The following is a 19,698-nucleotide window of genomic DNA, read 5'->3' as shown; positions in this document are numbered from 1 at the left end:
AGCACCCTTCGGCATATAGCAGTGCCATTTTGTGGCCCGTTCAGCCTTGTTTAGTGGCCGGCCCACCAGGAAAAGTCCCGGTTCTCCCTATGGCCAGTCCGCCCCTGGCTACAACATAGAGTTGTGCTCAAAAGTTTGCATACCCTGGCAGAAATTGTGAAATTTTGGCATTGATTTTGAAAATATGACTGATCATGCATAAAAACTGTCTTTTATTTAAGGATAGTGATCATATGAAGCCATTTATCATCACATAGTTGTCTGGTCCAACAAAAACAGAAATCACCCAAATGGCCCTGATCAAAAGTTTACATACCCTTGAATGTTTGGCCTTGTTACAGACACACAAGGTGACACACACAGGTTTAAATGGCAATTAAAGTTTAATTTCCCACACCTGTGGCTTTTTAAATTGCAATTAGTGTCTGTGTATAAATAGTCAATGAGTTTGTTAGCTCTCACGTGGAAGCACTGGGCAGGCTAGATACTGAGCCATGGGGAGCAGAAAATAACTGTCAAAAGACCTGCAGAACAAGGTAATGGAACTTTATAAAGATGGAAAAGGATATAAAAAGATATCCAAAGCCTTGAAAATGCCAGTCAGTACTGTTCAATCGCTTATTAAGAAGTGGAAAATTCGGGGATCTCTTGATACCAAGCCAAGGTCAGGTAGACCAAGAAAGATTTCAGCCATAACTGCCAGATGAATTGTTCGGAATACAAAGAAAAACCCACAGGTAACCTTAGGAGAAATACAGGCTGCTCTGGAAAAAGACAGTGTGGTTGTTTCAAGGAGCACAATACGACGATACTTGAACAAAAATGAGCTGCATGGTCGAGTTGCCAGAAAGAAGCCTTTACTGCACCAATGCCACAAAAAAGCCCGGTTACAATATGCCCAACAACACCTTGACAAACCTCACAGCTTCTGGCACATTGTAATTTGGAGTGACGAGACCAAAATAGAGCTTTATGGTCACAAATATAAGCGCTATGTTTGGAGAGGGGTCAACAAGGTCTATAGTGAAAAGAATACCATCCCCACTGTGAAGTATGGTGGAGGCTCACTGATGTTTTGGGGGTGTGTGAGCTCTAAAGGCACGGGAATCTTGTGAAAATGGATGGCATGATGAATGCAGCATGTTATCAGAAAATACCGCCAGACAATTTGCATTCTTCTGCACGAAAGCTGCGCATGGGAAGCTCTTGGACTTTCCAGCACGACAATGACCCTAAGCACAAGGCCAAGTTGACCCTCCAGTGGTTACAGCAGAAAAAGTTGAAGGTTCTGGAATGGCCATCACAGTCTCCTGACCTTAATATCATCGAGCCACTCTGGGGAGATCTCAAACGTGCAGTTCATGCAAGTCGACCAAAGACTTTGCATGACCTGGAGGCATTTTGCCAAGACAAATGGGCAGCTATACAACCTGCAAGAATTTGGGGCCTCATAGACAGCTATAGCAAAAGACTGCATGCTGTCATTGATGCTAAAGGGGGCAATACACAGTATTAAGAACTAAGGGTATGTAGACTTTTTACCCTTAAAAAGGGGTCATTTTTGAACAGGGGTCATTTCATTTTTTTCTTTGTTGTCATGTTTTGTTTTATGATTGTGCCATTCTGTTATAACCTACAGTCGAATATGAATCCCATAAGAAATAAAAGAAATGTGTTTTGCCTGCTCACTCATGTTTTCTTTAAAAATGGTACATATATTCTCCAAGGGTATGCAAACTTTTGAGCACAACTGTATATATGAGAAGTGGAAATTTATTGTACCTCAGCTGCCTGCGGATTGTCAGCTGCAATATGTCAAGATAATAGAATGGCAAGGACCCAATTCAATCTGCCTTACACAGCATACTGAACCCTTATGAAATCTAGTTACAACCTTTCCCAAACATTAGATGGGAATGCACACAAAACTTATAGTATTCATATTAAAAATTACCAAATAAATCACTAATTAACAACAGGGTTACCATGGTCATAGAAAACCTGAATATATCTATCAGGAAATTCGCAGGCCTGGAAAAGTCATGAAAATTAATATAATTATACAAAGTCAAGGACATTTCTATTGATGCCATAATTATTTTCTATTTATACACGGCTCATAAATATTTCAGCAATAGAAAGAGCTCTTCGTGAATGTATTAAAAAAAAAAAAAAATCCTTATCCAGCAATTATAATCAACCAGAAATGCCATTGAAATCAACTGGTCGGATGTGGGTACCCTGTAACTATGTTCAGTGATTCCTTAAAAAACCACAGATGCATTTTGGCCCTTCATTTTTCCTGTTCTAAGATAATTTTGCATCAGTATTCCAAGTATTAATGGAAAAAGCTTTCCTCGTGTTAATTTCATGGCTATAGGTTTAACTGAGCAGAATTTTTATATCATTCTTAAAGGTGCACTCAGTAACTTTTTGCTTGTGTCATCTAGGATTTGCAGTGACACCTAGGGGCATGGATGCATCATCATTCAAAATCAATAGCTTTCTGTCACAGATGCCATAGAGCTGTTCAGCTTGTCATCCAAAAACCCAGAAGAGAATTCGCCATGGGTTCCCTCAGGATTTTCCTATGGGTTTTTATAATGGGGCTTTTGAATTTATGAGGAAAATAAGGTCTGTGGTAAACAATACTTGATGATATGTGGATGTTTTGTTCAACAACATAAATTACACACTTTCATAACTCAAACGTGAATTTTGAAGCCGTATTGAATTACACGTTTGTGGTATGAAAGTGTATAATTTATGTTGTAGAACAAAACGACTACGTATCGTCAAGTAATGTTTACCACAGACCTTATTTTACACATACGTTAAAAAAACCCATCATAAAAACCCATAGGAAAATCCAGAGGGAACCCAGGGTGAATTAGACTTTAGGGTTCGCCTACAAATTGACATCACGGCTGAACAGCTCTATTGTAGAAATTCACTATTCACAATCAGCCATGATTAATTTAATCCAAGAGTGAAAGTGTCCAATAACAGGCTGGTTACTGAGATTAAGCCAATAGTATTTGACTGGTCATGTGATCTCAACATGGCAGGCCCATAAGGAGACCCTCTCCATGTATAATAAAGCAGCTTTTATAAGGTTAGTGATATGACTGGATTCTTCATTTCATGAGTGCACCAACAATATAGTGAGCACAAACCTAATCATGTGACATGCTATACTTTATCAAAAACTATTTTAAATAACAATTTTCTACTTGTTGTATTATTAGCCTACTATTACCCGTGATGTTTTATCCAATATTTAATTGAGAGACAACATTGAATATTTGTACTTTTAAAAATTAATTTGTCAAATTCAAAACTATAATAGTCCTGATTCAGACTATTCATTATCATATGCTTCTGAAGTAAAGTGGTGGCAAAATGTGATTTAAAACGGTGATAAAAAATTGTGTCCAGTTGACAGCTAAAATATAGTTTCATTTATACATCTAAATATATTTTAAGCAAAAAATATTAGGGGACTATTATTGCGCTATACCGACTGCGCTATTTTATAATATTTTTATAATTTTATAAATATTTTTTTTCTACGTAAACGTGCTGGACGGACGTATTTGGCCGTTACGGCACGTCTAGCTGTTTGTTAATTTTGTCAGCGTCTCGCGCAGGAGCGCCGCGTTTTTTAGACGCCGTGTCAAGTTAAAAAAAAATACTTGAAGACACCTGCGTTCGTTGCGCTGCGTCTAGCTTTTTTAACGCAAGGACAAAAGTTGATGTCCATGATATCCTATTTGTCAATTACCCATCTATAGTATTAGAAAAAAACGTGTACTCCGTTACCATGGTTACGTTGCCACGTGACGAATCGGTAACGGGATTGTTTTTTTAATTAACATATATTTGCAACACCTGGAAAAGCAGCAATGCGGTAATTAGTCTCATGTTGATTTGTCCTAAATGTGGACGTGCACATACAAAATGGTCAAAGAAACAGTCACTATCAAAGCACTTTGATCTTCTCGTTGCGATTTTATTGGGTTTTTAAGGATACAGCGGGATCACAGGTATGTCTGCACAATGAACGATTTAGTCAAATATATTCATGTTGAAAGGAATCCAGGTTTCATGGCCTGGGATCTGTGTTACGTGATATTTCTTTGTGTTTTTGCTTCTAACTTGAAATGGCGTTGAATGAGCTCCTTTTGCACAGATTATTTTCTGCAGATCGTTAAGATGGCATCCCGTGGCATCGCCCCTCTTTCCAGTCGTAGTAGTCAGGAGAACATGATGGGTTTGGGACGAATGGATGGCCTGCACGGCCACAAGCCCGGCCAAAGGGTTGTGCTCCGTGTTTTAAACGAGAATGACCAACATAATCGACTATTTGGCCAGGTTGGAATAGAAGTTTTGCATTTTGTTTTCTTCACGTCAGAGTTTGCGTGTGAGTAAGAGGAAGTGACGTTTGTCTTTTCAAGGCTTCATCCAAATATGAACCTGCTTTCCACGATGCATCTGTCCATGGCATTACCACTGCTGGTGTCCATGTGTCTGAACCAGTCCTGGTTCAGTCAACTAAACAATCAGCTGGCTCATTCTTGCTGTCCTCCGAGCTTCTCCTGCTGGATGATGCTGTCAATGATATTGGCTCAGGTGGGCTGCAGGATTAGTCAATGTGCGTTTGACCTGTCAAGATGAGGCAGCAGTATTCTGCGCTGATGGTTACTTGCCTGAAACTAATTCTAAATTTTTATTTTTAAAAGCATCGTTCATGGATGTGTCTATGCAGTCCTTGCCAGAGGAAAAAGACACTACTTCAGAGGACATCTTGTGTGTTCCAGAATATGCAGAGGACATCCATAGATACTTGCGTGAATGTGAAGTTGGTATTTTGGTATTGGGTCCATGCACTCAAAACCAAGTAATTACTTACTTGATTGTGTTTGAGTTTATTAGCAATTTAACTGTTCGTTCAGGTTAATCGTTTCATTAAGCCAACTTGAGTTAAATTGGGTCAAATCAGTGTACCGTAGTATTAACTCAACTTAATGAAGTTCTAACTATTTAGTGTTTCATAAAATTGATCTAATTTTTACAAGACCTATTTTGGCATATGCCAGGTGAGTTAAGACTGAAAGTGATGCACTGTCAATTTGATAGCAATAGCTTCCGTAGCTAAAGAGCATGTGAATCAAGTGATGTTTGAATCAGGATTGATTTCACAATCTAAGCACAAGCTCTACACAGTGGTAACCCCCAAAACTCCAGGCTAACAGACACTTTAAATAACCAGTTAAGGTTTAGCTGGTTAAGTGTCGTTCTATGCATCGGAGCAAGATTACTTTTATTGTAACATTTGTTCACCCCATCCAGTCTTATGCAATGCATGCTGTGAAATCCCCTGGCCAGTTATAAATACTAAGTATTTATGTAGTCCCAACTCTACTTCTACATGGGTAGAACTAAATGAAGTTGTGACTTTCTAGAATTTGTTGCTTTAAACCGAACTACCTTCAAATCTTTGTGTACAAATATCCTGCTAAACTCTTGTCTGTAATGCACTGTCTCAGGTTCAATACAGGGCAAAGTCTGGTTACATGAGAAAGCAGCCTGACATAACCAACTGCATGAGGATTATCCTTGTTGACTGGCTGGTTGAAGTTGCTGAGGAATACAATCTGTGCTCTGAGACCATCTTCCTGGCTGTTAATTACCTGGACCGCTTCCTTTCGTGCATGTCTGTTCTGAGAGGAAAACTGCAGCTTGTGGGAACGGCTTCCATACTCCTGGCTGCGTAAGTGAAGGGCTTTTAAGTGTTATCTGGTGACTTGTAACAGTCTTTCAGCTTGCGTTTCTGATTAGGAAATACGAGGAGGTGTGTCCTCCGGAAGTGGATGAGTTTGTGTACATCACGGATGACACCTATACCAAGAAACAGCTGCTTCGAATGGAGCAACACCTGCTCCGTGTGCTTGCCTTTGACATGACTGCACCCACAGCCTACCAGTTTCTGATGCAGTATAATTTGGAGGAGCAAATTTGTGCCAGGACTGTGAACCTCGCTTTGGTAAGAACTTTTGAGAGCGTATTGTTATTGGACTCCTGCTGAATTGGATGTTGACTTCCTTCCTCCTTGCCTGCCCCCACCCTGTAGTATCTTTCAGAGTTGAGCCTGCTTGAAGTGGATCCCTTTGTGCAATATCTACCTTCCAAGATTGCTGCAGCTGCATATTGTCTGGCAAACTACACTCTGAATGGGGATCTGTGGGTGAGTTTCTAGCCTTTACTGTGACCTAGCTTTATTTGGAAGACCCAATTGCTGGCCCTTTGTTGAGGGGCCAGTGTGGGTCTTGCTGAGGATGCGTCGTTTTGGATGTCCATATGCATGTACAAAATGGCCAGCCCATGGCTGTGTATGAGGCTTGTAATCTTCTAACTGACTGAGGGGTGGGATTTTTTTTCTTTTTCTCTCCCCCCCCCCCCCCATTTCTGGCAGCCTGAGAACTTGTATGCCTTCACTGGTTACACTCTGGCAGTCATTGGCCCATGTTTGAAGGAGCTTCATAAGCTCCATATGTGCGCCGGAAGTCGCCCCCAGCAGGCTATTCAGGAGAAGTACAAGAGTGCCAAGTAAGCGTTCATTGGAGTTATGTGCCAAAATTGAGTGTGCAAGATGACACGGAGTGCACAGTTATTTTGTGATGCAATTTCTTGCAAATTTTTACGTGTGAGATCTCGCTCTCTCCTCGTGCTGTGCATGCACTCAGAACTTTTAGACTGCTCCTGCGTTTACACTTGAATTCTGACAAGTCCCACCTCCTACATCAGGATTGGCTATTAGGAGCTTCTTACAAGCACTCTGATTGGACAGTTGAGGTAGCTACAGCAACCATGAGTCAGTGTAAATACTGCCGAAGAGCCAGCAGGCACAATGCTACATGTTCAGTAGACTTTACTGTATGTAGTTACCATTGCAAAAGATTTACCCCATGGATTGTAGCTGTATCAGGAATGCTGTAAGTCTTACTGTTTTTTTTTTTTCAAAATGTATTAGGCTGTGATCAAGCAATGCAAAGGAATATAATTTTTTTTTTAATAAACCCCAAACTATGATGGGAGACCCAATTGGCTGCTCCTGTTCTCATTAATATTTGCCATAAGGGTTGTGGTAGAATGCATACTTCATAAAAACAGCATACTGAACATTTCAAGGTACCCCACAGCTTTGAATGCAAATGAACAGCTTTTCTAATTAAGAATAGAATATAAATACTGCCTTTAATATAAAAGGCTGTCAAACTCTAAGACAGTGGACAACTTCTTTAAAGATTACATTAAATTTGGAAGTTTTTAGTGGTTGCTGATCCATGGTAGACTGTAATCTGTCACATTAACAAACTGATCTCCTACCCTTTTGTGTTAAGTGACCCCCCCCCCCCCCCCCAATCTACACTTGCATTTTTACAGTGTAGTTTTACACATGGGAGAGTAATTTCAGATAAGTGGGAGCTAACATGGCCAAGCTAGTAGCTATGTAAGCGTAAATTGATAACGAGCTAGACTGTAATTATCTAGCTAGTAAGCCTATTGGCAGTGTACTGACTAAAGTTTCATTAAGGTAAAAAATTGGCTCGGAGCTGCTTTCATGTGGTCCTAGTCTGATTCACAGTATGATCTGTGGTCTAGCCAGCCAATCAATTTATCACCATCTCTGATTGACTGAAGTTCTGGCATATTATAATGCTGTAAACCTGTTGATCAAGCAGTCAAAGCTATGAGCACACGCAGAGTGGGTAATAGGAGAGAGCAATGAGAACTTCAAGTGCAAAATTTGATTTTGTTTGCTCTGGGAATTCTTCTTTGCAAGAAGATTCATTGCTTTACAAAACTGAGTTTGCATGCATACAAAATACTGTTTCTCTCTCCTCCTCTTCCCCCCCAAGACTAATCAGTGTCTTTTTCAGATATTGTGGTGTGTCTCAACTGAAACCTGTGGAGGCTCTGTCACTACCCTAATGTTTTGGTGACCACATGGATGCCCCAAGGCCAACAAATGAACTGCAGCACTTAATATCTTGTAAATACTGAATGAAATTAAGAAGTTTAGTGTGGCTTTTAAAACTTTTTTTTTTTTTTGTGATTTTTATCATAGGTCATTTTAAGACTTAAGTAACAATGTAGCTTGTTTCTCTGAATCCAACATGGCTGTGCCTTGCAAATGTGTAATGGATTGACAGTTTCTACTGTTGTCTGCCTTTGTCCCCTTCCAATAGGTCTCTTATACCATGCATTTACGATGCATATCATGTACTAGTACTAATCAATAAATGAAACTAGTTCCATTGCTGTCTGTGTACAGTTACCGTTTTGTGACCAGTGTGGATATGTACAGACATTGTTTATGGTGACCTAGGGTCTTAAATTGACCGCTATGTAACCGCGTCTAGTTCGGCTGCTAACTGCTCAAGTAAGGACAGTCGACAGCATTTGTGGCATAATGTTATCCCAAATTAGTTTTGAGTGGTGCAGTAAGGCATTTACAGTGTCTGTGAATTGGGCCAATCCATAAACGTCAATTTTCAAAGTATAGACTCAACACACACCCTGCGTGTTTTTGAAAACTTTTCTAAACTTCTACACGTTATATCCATTTTACAACTTCATGATTGGGCTACATAATCACAGTAAGTTTTGCAGGTCAAATACAAGTTTTAACAATGTTAATTTTTTTGTTTCTGTCCTCAAAATTGACCATCTTCCAAGAGCCTTTCCATATATAAATGGAGTAAACCATGTTTCTTCCTGGGTAAAAGGCGCTTTATTTTCTCTTGAAACAGTAAATGGCATCAAACTACCACAGCACTTTCCTAAGTGCCTGTTTGTCATCACGCACCGAAATCTTGTCATGTGGCGTCTATAAAGGGGGGGGGGGGGTTGTGTGTTCAAGGTGATTTAAGTCACCTGCTCAATATTCTTTAAAAATGTTTATCAATTTTGATACACTTTGTGCCCAGAAAATAACCTAATTTCCCAGCTGTCCCCTACTGTCGATTGAGCTTGGAGTAGTTCAAAATTCTCATTTACACACTTATACCATTGCTTCAGCAGAACATGAAGATTTTTAGAGGAGTATTTCAGCTCTGTAGGTCCATACAATGGAAGTGAATGGGTGCCAAAATTAAGCTAAAAAAAAATCACAAGTCCGCATTAAAGGAATCTATATGATTCCATGAATTAAAACCATACCTTCAGAAGCAATTATAATAGATGTGGGTGAGAAACATCAATATTTAATTTTTTTTTTTTTTTTTAAACTATAAATTCTCCTCTCTGCTCAATCTCCACTTTCACATTCTTCATGCATACACCCCTTATTGGGCAGGGAGAAGAATTTCTAGCAAAAATGTCCTTTAAATATTGATCTGTTTCTAACCCACATCCATCATATCACTTCAGAAGGTATGGTTTTAATTAATGGAGTCATATGGATTACTTCTATGCTGCCTTTGTGCATTTTGGAGTTAATTTTAGCACCCATTCACTTGAGAGCATTGAGAACACAATCTTTGTGTTCTGCAGAAGAAAGTCATACACATCTGGGATGGCATGAGGGTGAATGAGAATTTTCATTTTTGGGTGAACTATCCCTTTAACATGTATTGAACCCAGAATATTCTTTAAACGGTTCTTTCTAGGCAACATGTCGTTTTGGTGTGTACGGATCCTGTCTTGGTGGACTAAGTGTGTTTGGCCCCGTCATTCTCTTAAGAGTTTATGTACCTTATCAAAGATACAAATTTGCATGCAATCTACGTAGATTCAGCAAGTGGTGTGTGATTTTAACATGGCAACCCCCATTAGGGGACCCTTTCATTGTAGAATAAAGCAACTTTTCAAAGGTTACTGATTTGACTGGAGTCTTCATCTTATGTGAGTGGACATGATTTCATACATATGTTTTAAAATTACAGTTCATTTCTTTAGGAGACACTTTTTTTTGAGGAAAAAAATTACTGAGTGCACCTTTAAGCAGTAACTTTTTTGCTTTTGTTTACAACGGCTGTGAGCACTACTGACCAGATATGTATTGTGCTTTAAATGTGTCTGTTGGGCTTTTTTGCGTTCCATAATCAGGTTGAGCTTGCTTGGTGACATATAACTACATTTCATCAAGAGTCGCATCATGGGAAAAATGAGCGAACCACTAACATAGCTTGGTGCCATATGATTTTTCAAAAGCACGGGACTCGTGCATTTAAGGAACTTTTAGACACTTTTATACAAGTATATTAGTTTCTTTTTAGAAGATTTATTAAGAGTTTCTTATTTTTTAGCAATTAAGTTGAAAGTGTGTTCTTCTAGGTTTACAAGTAAATGGAGTCAAAAGAGCCAGCTGAAATTCGCATCATTCGGCAACACTATGGGACAGCTATGCAGTGTTTGAACAAAGGGGTTCAGAATGATGAGGTGGGGAATAAAGCTCAAGCTCTCGTCCTCTACCGATTGGGCAAGCAGCATCTTCTCAGGGGGCTAGAGGTGAACACCCAGGGCGAGCGCTGCGTCGGGCGCAGCTGGGACATGGCACGACAGACGCAGCAGAGAATGAACGAGACTCTGAGCAGCATCACCGCCCGTCTACTGGTGCTGGAGTCCACATCGACCCCCGGTCAGCGCCTGTATCCGACACTGCCTGTCCTACGGGACACCCAGCCATCAACCAACCAGATCTCAAAAGGTTCAGGAGGGGTCCCTGCTCTTCCAGCTTCTCCTACGGTGGGTTTCACTGTACCCAGTGAGCTGCCACCAGCCTACACCCCTCAACCAACAGATGGGCATCAGTCACTGTCTCATGGAGGGAACAGGTCATTTAAGCACACTCCAAATCAGATACCCCAGCACCAGGCTTTTATCCCAGTCAGTCTTAGAGAGGTTGGCATGGAGATTTTGTTCTTGCCCAGTGGGGTACAGATTTTCTTTGTGTCTGCTGAGGGCCAGGTCAGTGCCCCCTCTTATCCAGGGTACCTGCGAATAATCGTATGCAGCAACTCTGAGAACAGTGCCAGCTATGCCCCTGCCTACCTACAGGTAAAAACAATGTTTCTTGAATATGATTCTGTAATATGAGTTGATTTGGGGTGAGTTTATATGTATTGGTGTTTTTGTGATAAAAAAAATTCTTGAGCTGTTTTCAGTTCACAAATGAAAAGTTGGGCACACTTTACAATAAGGTTCCATTTGCTAACATTAATGTATTAGGTATCATGAAAGAAGAATGATCTATCTATATATATATATATATATATTACTTTAAGTTTGAAACTTCAGTCATATGACAATACAATATAGCTTACAAACCCTCTAGTTATGCTGTAAGCAAACCATAGTCTCCACCTTGACAAGAACTACACTAGTGGTTTACTCCAAACAAAAGATGTCTTGTGATGATCACGTTTTGTTTTCAAATTCATTTCTGTATAAGGTTTGCCCATTGTCAAACAGCGCGTCTGTCTACAAAATGAGTGAGATTGCTATCATGCTTATTCTGTTACACTATTACATGGAAATATTTGCTCATTATAGAAGAGTGAAAATCAGAGAGCATGTGTCTTTAAAGGAATATTCCGGGTTCAATACAAGTTCTAGGTTACAGTGAGGCACTTACAATGGAAGTGAATGGGACCAAACCATAAACGTTAAAATACTGTTTCAAAAGTATAGCCACATGATGTAAACAATATGTGTTAACATGATTTTAGTATGATAAAATTGCTTTTTAACCTTTTCTGTGTAAAGTTATGTCCAATTTTACAACAACATTGCCATGACGACCCAACAACCCAGAATTCTTAAAATGAATGTAAAAATGACGATTTAAACAACTTTACTGCTCAAACACTATACACATGTTTTAACAGAAGAATCAATGTAAAGTTTTTTTTTTTATTATTGTAAGCTTCACATTTTTGCCTTTAAACCCAGCAAAAATTGGCCCCATTTATTTCCATTGTAAGTACCTCACTCAAACCTCGATATTTGCTTTTTTATATAAAGAAAAAGAGTGAGCCAAAAAGTTTTTTTGTGGTAATCAACATTGCAACCTGTAATGAACCTAGAATATTCCTTTAACTAAGAGAAGGTTTGAGATTAATTTAGGTATTTTTGTTTTTTAGTATGATGATTTGATATGTAGTATTTGGTAGGACTTTAAAACACAAAGCAGTTTCACTTTCAACTTTTCTCTCTCTCTTTTTTTCACACTCACAAAAGCCAGTCCAACCAGAATTGGGGATTTTTTTGAAAGGCATCAGGTCTGTTTAGACAGTGCTAGAAACGGGCTCTTTGTAAAGGGTCAGTCTGCAAGCTGTTTCAGCAAATAGAAATCTCATTGAATGGCTGACTGGTGGCTCTGTGCAGTATTGGCAGATTGCCAATTTCAGGGCTAGTTGTCCACTGCTCTGGGGCTTGATCTAGGACACGTGCAGCAAACACTATAACACAACTGCAGCATATGTCCAATAGTGTCCTTTTGTCCCACTTTAGCCATCCAGAATAAAGGGTGCCTTTCTAAATGGTGACACTGAAGTTCTGAAATATGCACTCATGCATATTCCTGTCTCATTCCTGACCAGGTGCCACTTCATATGACATCCTAGGACATAAAAATAAATTCTTATTGTCTAATTATGCGTAATTATTTGTCTCCTGGGTTGCCACAGTCATGGAAAACCTGGTAATAGCAGGAAATTTTAAATTTGTGATTTCCAGGCCTGGAAAAATCTTTAAGGAATGTTTTGGTTTGTGGTATAATATTGATTTCCACAGAATTTTTTATTTTTTTACTCGTCCCTCATTTATAAAAAATAAAAAAGCAAAACAACGTGTTTACAGTGAGAAACTTAACAATGGAAGTGAATGGGGCCAGTCCATAAATGCTAAAATACACACTGTTTAAAACATATAACCATAAGACGTAAACATTATATGATGAAAAAAATCCCTTACTAACCTTATCTATGTAAACTTGTTATCCTGGGATTGGATATAACTTTACACAGATTAGGTTAATTAACAATTCTTACTTTAATCACACTAAAATCAAGTTTACACATACACTATCAGGGTCCTGTGAAGGGAAGGGGCAAGAGAGTGAGGATCCAATTGCAGAACTTGTATTTATGAACAAAAGAAGGGGATGCAACAATGATGGAAAATATTTGAAGAAGAAGGTAACAAGACTCTAGAGCAGTATGCTGGCTCATCATGCACTACATACAAACAAGTACTGACCCAGGAACAAAGAACAAGAGGGTATATACACATGGGCTAGCAAAAAGATGAGGAACACCTGGGATACAATCAGGAGGGAAACCAGGAAAACAGACATGACAATGATTACAAAACACTTTCAAAATAAGAGTCCTTAGGGGAAAACATAAAAATGATATGACATACCCCGCCCCCCCCCCCAAAAGGGTGGCTTCTGAAGCCCGAAAGGAATAACAGTCTAAACGAAAGAAAACAGGAACTATAGGGGGTTAAAGTAGGAGGTACAGTAGACAATGAAGCAGGGCCCGGAGACAGGCGTAGACCTGGGGACCAGGGCGGAGCCGGTGGCCAGGGAAGTGGCTCCAGGAAGGGAGCAGGGTTTGGTGGTTTGGGTGGCGGCTCCAGGAAGGGAGCGGGGTCTGGCGATTTGGGTGGTGGCTCCAGGAAGGGAGCGGGGTCCGGCTCTTTGGGAGGCGGCTCCAGGAAGGGAGCCAATGGATAGTTAGGAGGCCAAGGCGGAGCTGACAGAAGATTCAGAGGCCAAGGCGGTGCTGACGGATGATTCACAGCCCAGGACGGATGGTTCAGAGGCCAAGGTTGAGTTGGTGGACTGTCCTGAGGCCTGGGCGGAGTTGGTGGAATATCCATAGGCCAGGGCAGAGCTGGCTGAGAATCAGGATGCCAGGATGGATTTTGCGGAGGATCAGGAGGCCAGGATGGAACTGGCAGAGGGTCAGGAGACCAAGGAGAAGCCGCTAGAGGTGGAGACTCAGGTAGTAACTCTGTAGGCGGAGACTCATGTTGGGACTCAGAGAATGAACACTCAGGCAAAGGTTCAGAAGGTTGTGTTGAACCCGGAATATTCCTTTAAAAGACACAAATATTTCTATAGTGAATTTAAGTTTATCTAGTTTTGCTCTGCTCTAAAATAGCTATTCAGTCAGCTAGATATTGCTCTTTGCAAGTGCTTGTGTAGAGTAAAACCTGCCTGCAGGCCAGTGCGATATCATCAGTCTGTCTGTTTAGGGTTAATCTGTACACTAATAAGTATAAAACAATTTTAATATGAATAATTCAAAAGACTGGTAGCTGGCATACACATGGAAATCCACCCAGCAATTTATATAAAATTATTTTGAAAAAAAAAAAAAAAAAAAAAATTCATAAATGTCAGTGTTCAAAATTGTGGGAACACTGAGTCTCTAAGTTTTGATTTTATGTTTTGTGCTTTCAGGTTTGTGATTGGATCTACCCATTATACCCAGACTCCCCTGTATTGCTCAGCAACAGAGGTGTCTTTACATTTCCTGATACTACAGCAGCAGTTCCAGGGTCCTACGTTGGGGTGGTTTTGTCGTCAGAGCATCCTGCAGCAGACAGAACACTTTTCCAGGAACAGCTGTCAGTGCTGGCACAACTCAGAGTCCAGGTAATCCACATCACTGTGTTAGGAACTGGCAAATATGATGCACACAAGAGTCATGTAAAATGACATGCTTGAGGCATTTCTTTTCTTTTAAGGTAGATGAAGAACCTGGTGGGGCTTCAGGAACAGACATAAACCTGAGTGAGAAGGTTCCTATTGGTCCTCCTACAGAAACATCTCAAACACCTGGAGGGGAAGTTAAGACTGTTCCTGTGTGGAGCGAAAAAATGTCACAGAGCATTCTAGCAGGTCGGAATTTTAGGATCAGAGTAAATAGTTTCCTCATTGGATACCTAGTGTATTTGTTTAATTTAATGGAGTAGAAATGATAAGAATTGTCTGCGTGATGAATATTTAGAAGGATGAATTAAAGACAGTTTCACTACTTTACCACGAGGGGGTAATATGCACATACTGAACACCGTACTGATACTTTTCTAAAATGATCCACTAGATGCCACTGTTGAACAGTTAAAAGAATATTTCAGGTTCAATACAAGTTAAGCATAATCGACAGCTTTTGTACCATAATATTGATTACCACAAAAATGTATTTAGACTCGTCTCTCCTTTTCTTTATAAAAAAGCAAAACTCTGGGTTCCAGTGAGGCACTTACAATGGAAGTGAATGGGGACAATCCGTAAACATTAAAATACTCACTGTTTTACTGTTTAAAAGTATAGTAAAAATGTTTTAAACAATATGCGTGTTTACATGATTTTAGCGTGATACAATTGCTTGCTAACCTTTTCTGTGTAAAGTTATATCCAATTTTACAACTTCGTTACCATGACGACGTAACGCCGTCATGAAAACAACTATTTAAATAACTTTACAGCTCAAATAACACATGAGTTTTAACAGAAGAATTAAAGTAAATGCTTTTATAAAATTATAAGCTTCACATATTTTGCCTTTTAAACCCTCCAAAAATTTGACCCATTCACTTTCATTGTAAGTACATCACTGTAACCTCGATTTTAACTTTTTTTTTTTTTTTTTTTTTTTTACAGAAAAGGAGAAATGTGGCAAAATGAATTTTTGTGGTAATCAGTATTAATATACTTCATATGCCACTGCCTGAACCTTGGATTTAGGATAGACCTCACCAAAATGACCTGAGGTTGAACTACGATGCACCTCACTGATCTTTACATGCATCACCTTGGTCTATTGATGGACGACACTCTTAAAATTGAATGCATAGACTATCAATTAATTGCCAACAAAAGCCTTCATCAGCCAACTAACAAAGAACAATGCATCTATGTGAACTTCTGCAGTTAATCCAGGATAGACTTCAAAGACATTAATTTTACAGTTTATACAAAATCTTTGTATAAACACTGGCCCTTAACACTTACTTAGTTTAATAATTTTAAACCATGACTTGCACTGCACACAAATTACTAATATTGGCATTATATTCATGTTGTTTAGCCAGAGGGGAACTGGCCCCCACAGTGAGCCTGGTTTCTCCCAAGGTTATTTTTCTCCATTAACCAACATCTTACAGAGTTTTGTGTTCCTTGCCACAGTCGCCTTCGGCTTGCTCGATGGGGTTCTAAATACAATTTGTATTTATTATTTATTTTTATGCACAATTTACAATCATATTTAATCAAACTAAACAATGATGACTCTGAGACATTATAGATATTACAGTTTCATTGTCTGTTAAAACATGATTTTCTGTAAAGCTGCTTTGAAACTATGTGTGTTTTGAAAAGCGCAATACAAATAAGAATGACTTGACTATGCCACAAATGCTGTCGACTGCGCTTAACTTGTATTGAACCCAGAATATTCCTTTAAAACAAATATTGGAAGCAGATTTAAACTGAGTATTCTAAACGACAACTTAACAGGTTATAGCTGCAATATGGCTTTCATAAGCCTTTCTGGATAAATTTTGGACTAATTTGAAAGTTATTCTTTATTGTAAATTCCTTGTTAGAACATAGTCTTAATTGATAGCTGGGAAAATATTCCATATGGAATTGAGAAGCAGGGTACATTATGAATGGACCATGTACTGTGTTGTTATGTGTCCACATTGGCTGCTACAGGGACCTCCTGGATGGGTCGGGGGCTTGTGTGGGGAGCTGAAGCTACAGGTAAAGCCATCCAGAGAGGAGCAATCAAGCTTAGAGAAAACATCACTCCAGAGGAGACTCCAGCAGAGGTCAGCCCCAAGGTTACCAAGGGACTGAATGCAGCCAAACAAGCTACTGGGGGTGCTGTGAAAGCCAGCCAGTTTCTAGGTAAAACAGAGGTGGAATTTGATTTAAATCTGAATTTGACTGATAATGGAACAATAATATTTTACCTTTGTGTTGATCACATTTAATTTTATTTACCAGTGGATGGCGTCGCTGCTGTTGCTGAAAAAGTCGGGAAGGAACTTGCTCCACATGTAAAAAAACACGGGGGCAAACTTGTCCCAGAGTCCCTCAAGAAAAAAAAAGATGGATGCTCCAACATGGATGGAGCCAAGCTAGTTGCAGGGAGCAGCATGCAAGGTCATTTGAGACTGTATCGATGTTTGGCACATAAGCGCCGCCAATTTATTTTCTTTCAGCTGGGTGCCCTAAACAATCAAGGGGATCTAGGATTCAATTTTTTCCAGAGTTAAGGAAAGGATAATAATTCATGTAATGTAGTTTAGAGCTTTTTCGACTGGTAAGGGAAGGATTTAGACCGACATAACTGGAATAAAAAGAATACTTAGATCAGATTAGTTTACAATTAAGATTAAAAGGCTTACTGCAAAAGCTTATCGTAGTTTTCAATAAACATGAAAAAATGAGTGCAAAGATGCTGCAAATCTGATCCAATGCACACATTTCAGCCTCACTAGAAATGAACAGCGACCCATTGGCAAACAGAAAGCATAGACATATACGTATATTATTAGACTGCAAAACAGACTGACGATTCCACAGGAATCAGAGTTTGGCATAGTGTCGCACATTCCCATCTGTGCTGCTCAGCCCTATATGGTTCCTTTTATATATATATAAAAAAAGGTATTTTAGGTGATGTCTGCAAATTGTGTTTTAAAATGCAGGTTTATCAACACTCTGGTCAAGTTTGGAGAAAGCAGCAAAGACTATTGGCAGAAGTGTAACTTCAGAGACTGTGACTACAGTGAAGTACAAGTAGGTGTTATTTGTTTTTTGTTCTACTCTTCAGGGTTCTCTGTAATTCACTGTTTCTCTTATTTTCTCTCATTCTTTTCCCACCCTCTAAGGGCCTGATACTGCTGTTTTTACTATACCTAATCTATTCCGCTGGGGAAAAGGTTTAACTCCCTTTTTTTGCTTTTTCAGATTTAAGGGTCTAGGAAACCTCTTGGACTCCCCTAGCAACGTATAAATGGTGGCGGGTAAAAATGGACTGATTTTTCTCTGACTAATCTCTCTGCCAAGTTCTACCCTTCCCACAGTGCCTTATTTTATTGACCATTATTTTACTGACCATTCAGAAGTTGCTGAAAAGACGCTTGTTCTTATTAATGGTCTGTCAGTGTGTTTTGTGAATTAAAACTGAGGTGAATACAACATTGTGCCTGCTTACTGTGTTCATTTTTATATGTTTCACACTATTTCCAAGATCAATTACTTGCCATTAATTTCAGCGTACAATTCATTTGTTTATACAGCAATAATTAGGCACTGTTAAAGGGATAGTTCACCCAAAAATGAAAATTCTCTCATAATTTACTCACCCTCATGCCATCCCAGATGTGTCTGACTTTCTGTCTTCTGCAGAACACAAACAAACATTTTTAGAAGAATATCTCTGTTGGTCCATACAATGAAAGTGAATGGTGACAAAAACTTTGAAGCTCCAAAAAGCACATAAAGGCAGCATAAAAGTAATCCATATGACTCCAGTGGTTTAATCCATGTCTTCTGAAGCAATCCAATCAACTTTGGGTGTGAACAGACACAATATAACTACTTTTATGCTGCCTTTATGTGTCTTTTTTAGCTTCAAAGTTTTGGTCTCCATTCACTTGCATTATATGGACCTACAGAGCTGAGATATTCTTTTAAAAATCTTTGTTGGTGTTCTGCAGAAGAAAAAAAGTCATACACATCTGGGATGGCATGAGGGTGAGTATATGATGAGAGAATTTTCATTATTGGGTGAACTATCCCTTTAAAACCCCATATAAACTCTTCATAACATAAATTTAGTCCTTTGACTTTTCCTGATCTCTGTTACATACATTTAGGAATTATTACAGCTCAGTGTTTGTGATCAGGTATGGAGACGAGGCAGGGCAAGCTGCAGACACTGCAGTCCAGTCTGCAGTCAATATAGGGGTCACTGCTTTCAATGTGGACAACCTGGGCATCAAGGGCATACTGAAGACCGCGGGCAAACTCACTACTACAGCAATGGTGAATGAGAAGTCAGGAGAGGATCAAACCAAGGAGATAGCAAAGCCACTTAAGAAAGGAAAAGATGAAAAAGTCTTGTGAGCAAATGTTGATATGCATAATGTGAAAAAAGGAAATTAAAATATAGAAAAGAAGTGTTATCTCTTAAAACAGAGCAAGCTATTTTTGACATGCACTTGTAATTAAATATTTAGTTAAACATTTGTTGGAAGTATGAAAGATGATTATTTTGTGTTGATAATGAGATGTGTATTAACTAAGATGAAATTACTATACTGTGCAATGTTTACAAAAAAAGCACCCTCAAAATCTAATTCAACCAAATTTACAAACGTTATCGCATATTATGCATAGTTTAACTACAGTATTTTTGGTGACTCCATAGTAACAACAGATAAAATCCATGGCTCATCAGTGTTATGATTAGATCAATGTTTTTATAAAACAAAGAATGGTAGTAATTATGTAGCTTAACCTTAAACTCATTAATTAACTTAAGCCTTACAAAAAAGTACTGTGGTAAAGTGAGGGTATGAGATGGTAATACCATACTGAATGAGTGCCATATTTACAGTATATACCATGGTATTTGCATGGTACTTTAAAGGGATAGT

General features: G+C 39.1%; 2 protein-coding genes across 2 annotated transcripts; both read left to right on the top strand.

Moving 5' to 3' along the window:
- Positions 1-4,201: 4,201 nt before the first annotated feature.
- ccna1 (cyclin A1) lies at positions 4,202-8,043 on the top strand. The gene is made up of 8 exons (XM_051686394.1): positions 4,202-4,374; positions 4,458-4,632; positions 4,743-4,861; positions 5,550-5,773; positions 5,842-6,046; positions 6,134-6,247; positions 6,476-6,609; positions 7,944-8,043. Exons 1-8 carry the CDS (start codon positions 4,216-4,218, stop codon positions 7,993-7,995), a joined length of 1,182 nt encoding a protein of 393 aa, XP_051542354.1. The 5' UTR covers positions 4,202-4,215; the 3' UTR covers positions 7,996-8,043.
- Positions 8,044-10,183: 2,140 nt separating this feature from the next.
- On the top strand, positions 10,184-18,234 carry sparta (spartin a). Its single transcript, XM_051686393.1, has 7 exons — positions 10,184-11,064; positions 14,480-14,674; positions 14,767-14,920; positions 16,742-16,936; positions 17,036-17,194; positions 17,743-17,833; positions 18,005-18,234. The coding sequence occupies exons 1-7, from the start codon at positions 10,354-10,356 to the stop codon at positions 18,048-18,050; spliced, it is 1,551 nt and encodes a 516-aa protein (XP_051542353.1). The 5' UTR covers positions 10,184-10,353; the 3' UTR covers positions 18,051-18,234.
- Positions 18,235-19,698: the final 1,464 nt, after the last annotated feature.

The sequence above is a fragment of the Myxocyprinus asiaticus genome, chromosome 43 (assembly GCF_019703515.2).
Source record: "Myxocyprinus asiaticus isolate MX2 ecotype Aquarium Trade chromosome 43, UBuf_Myxa_2, whole genome shotgun sequence".
Classification (NCBI taxonomy): Eukaryota; Metazoa; Chordata; class Actinopteri; order Cypriniformes; family Catostomidae; genus Myxocyprinus; species Myxocyprinus asiaticus.
Note: the sequence above shows the minus strand (reverse complement) of the source record. Positions and strands in the feature narration are given on the sequence as shown.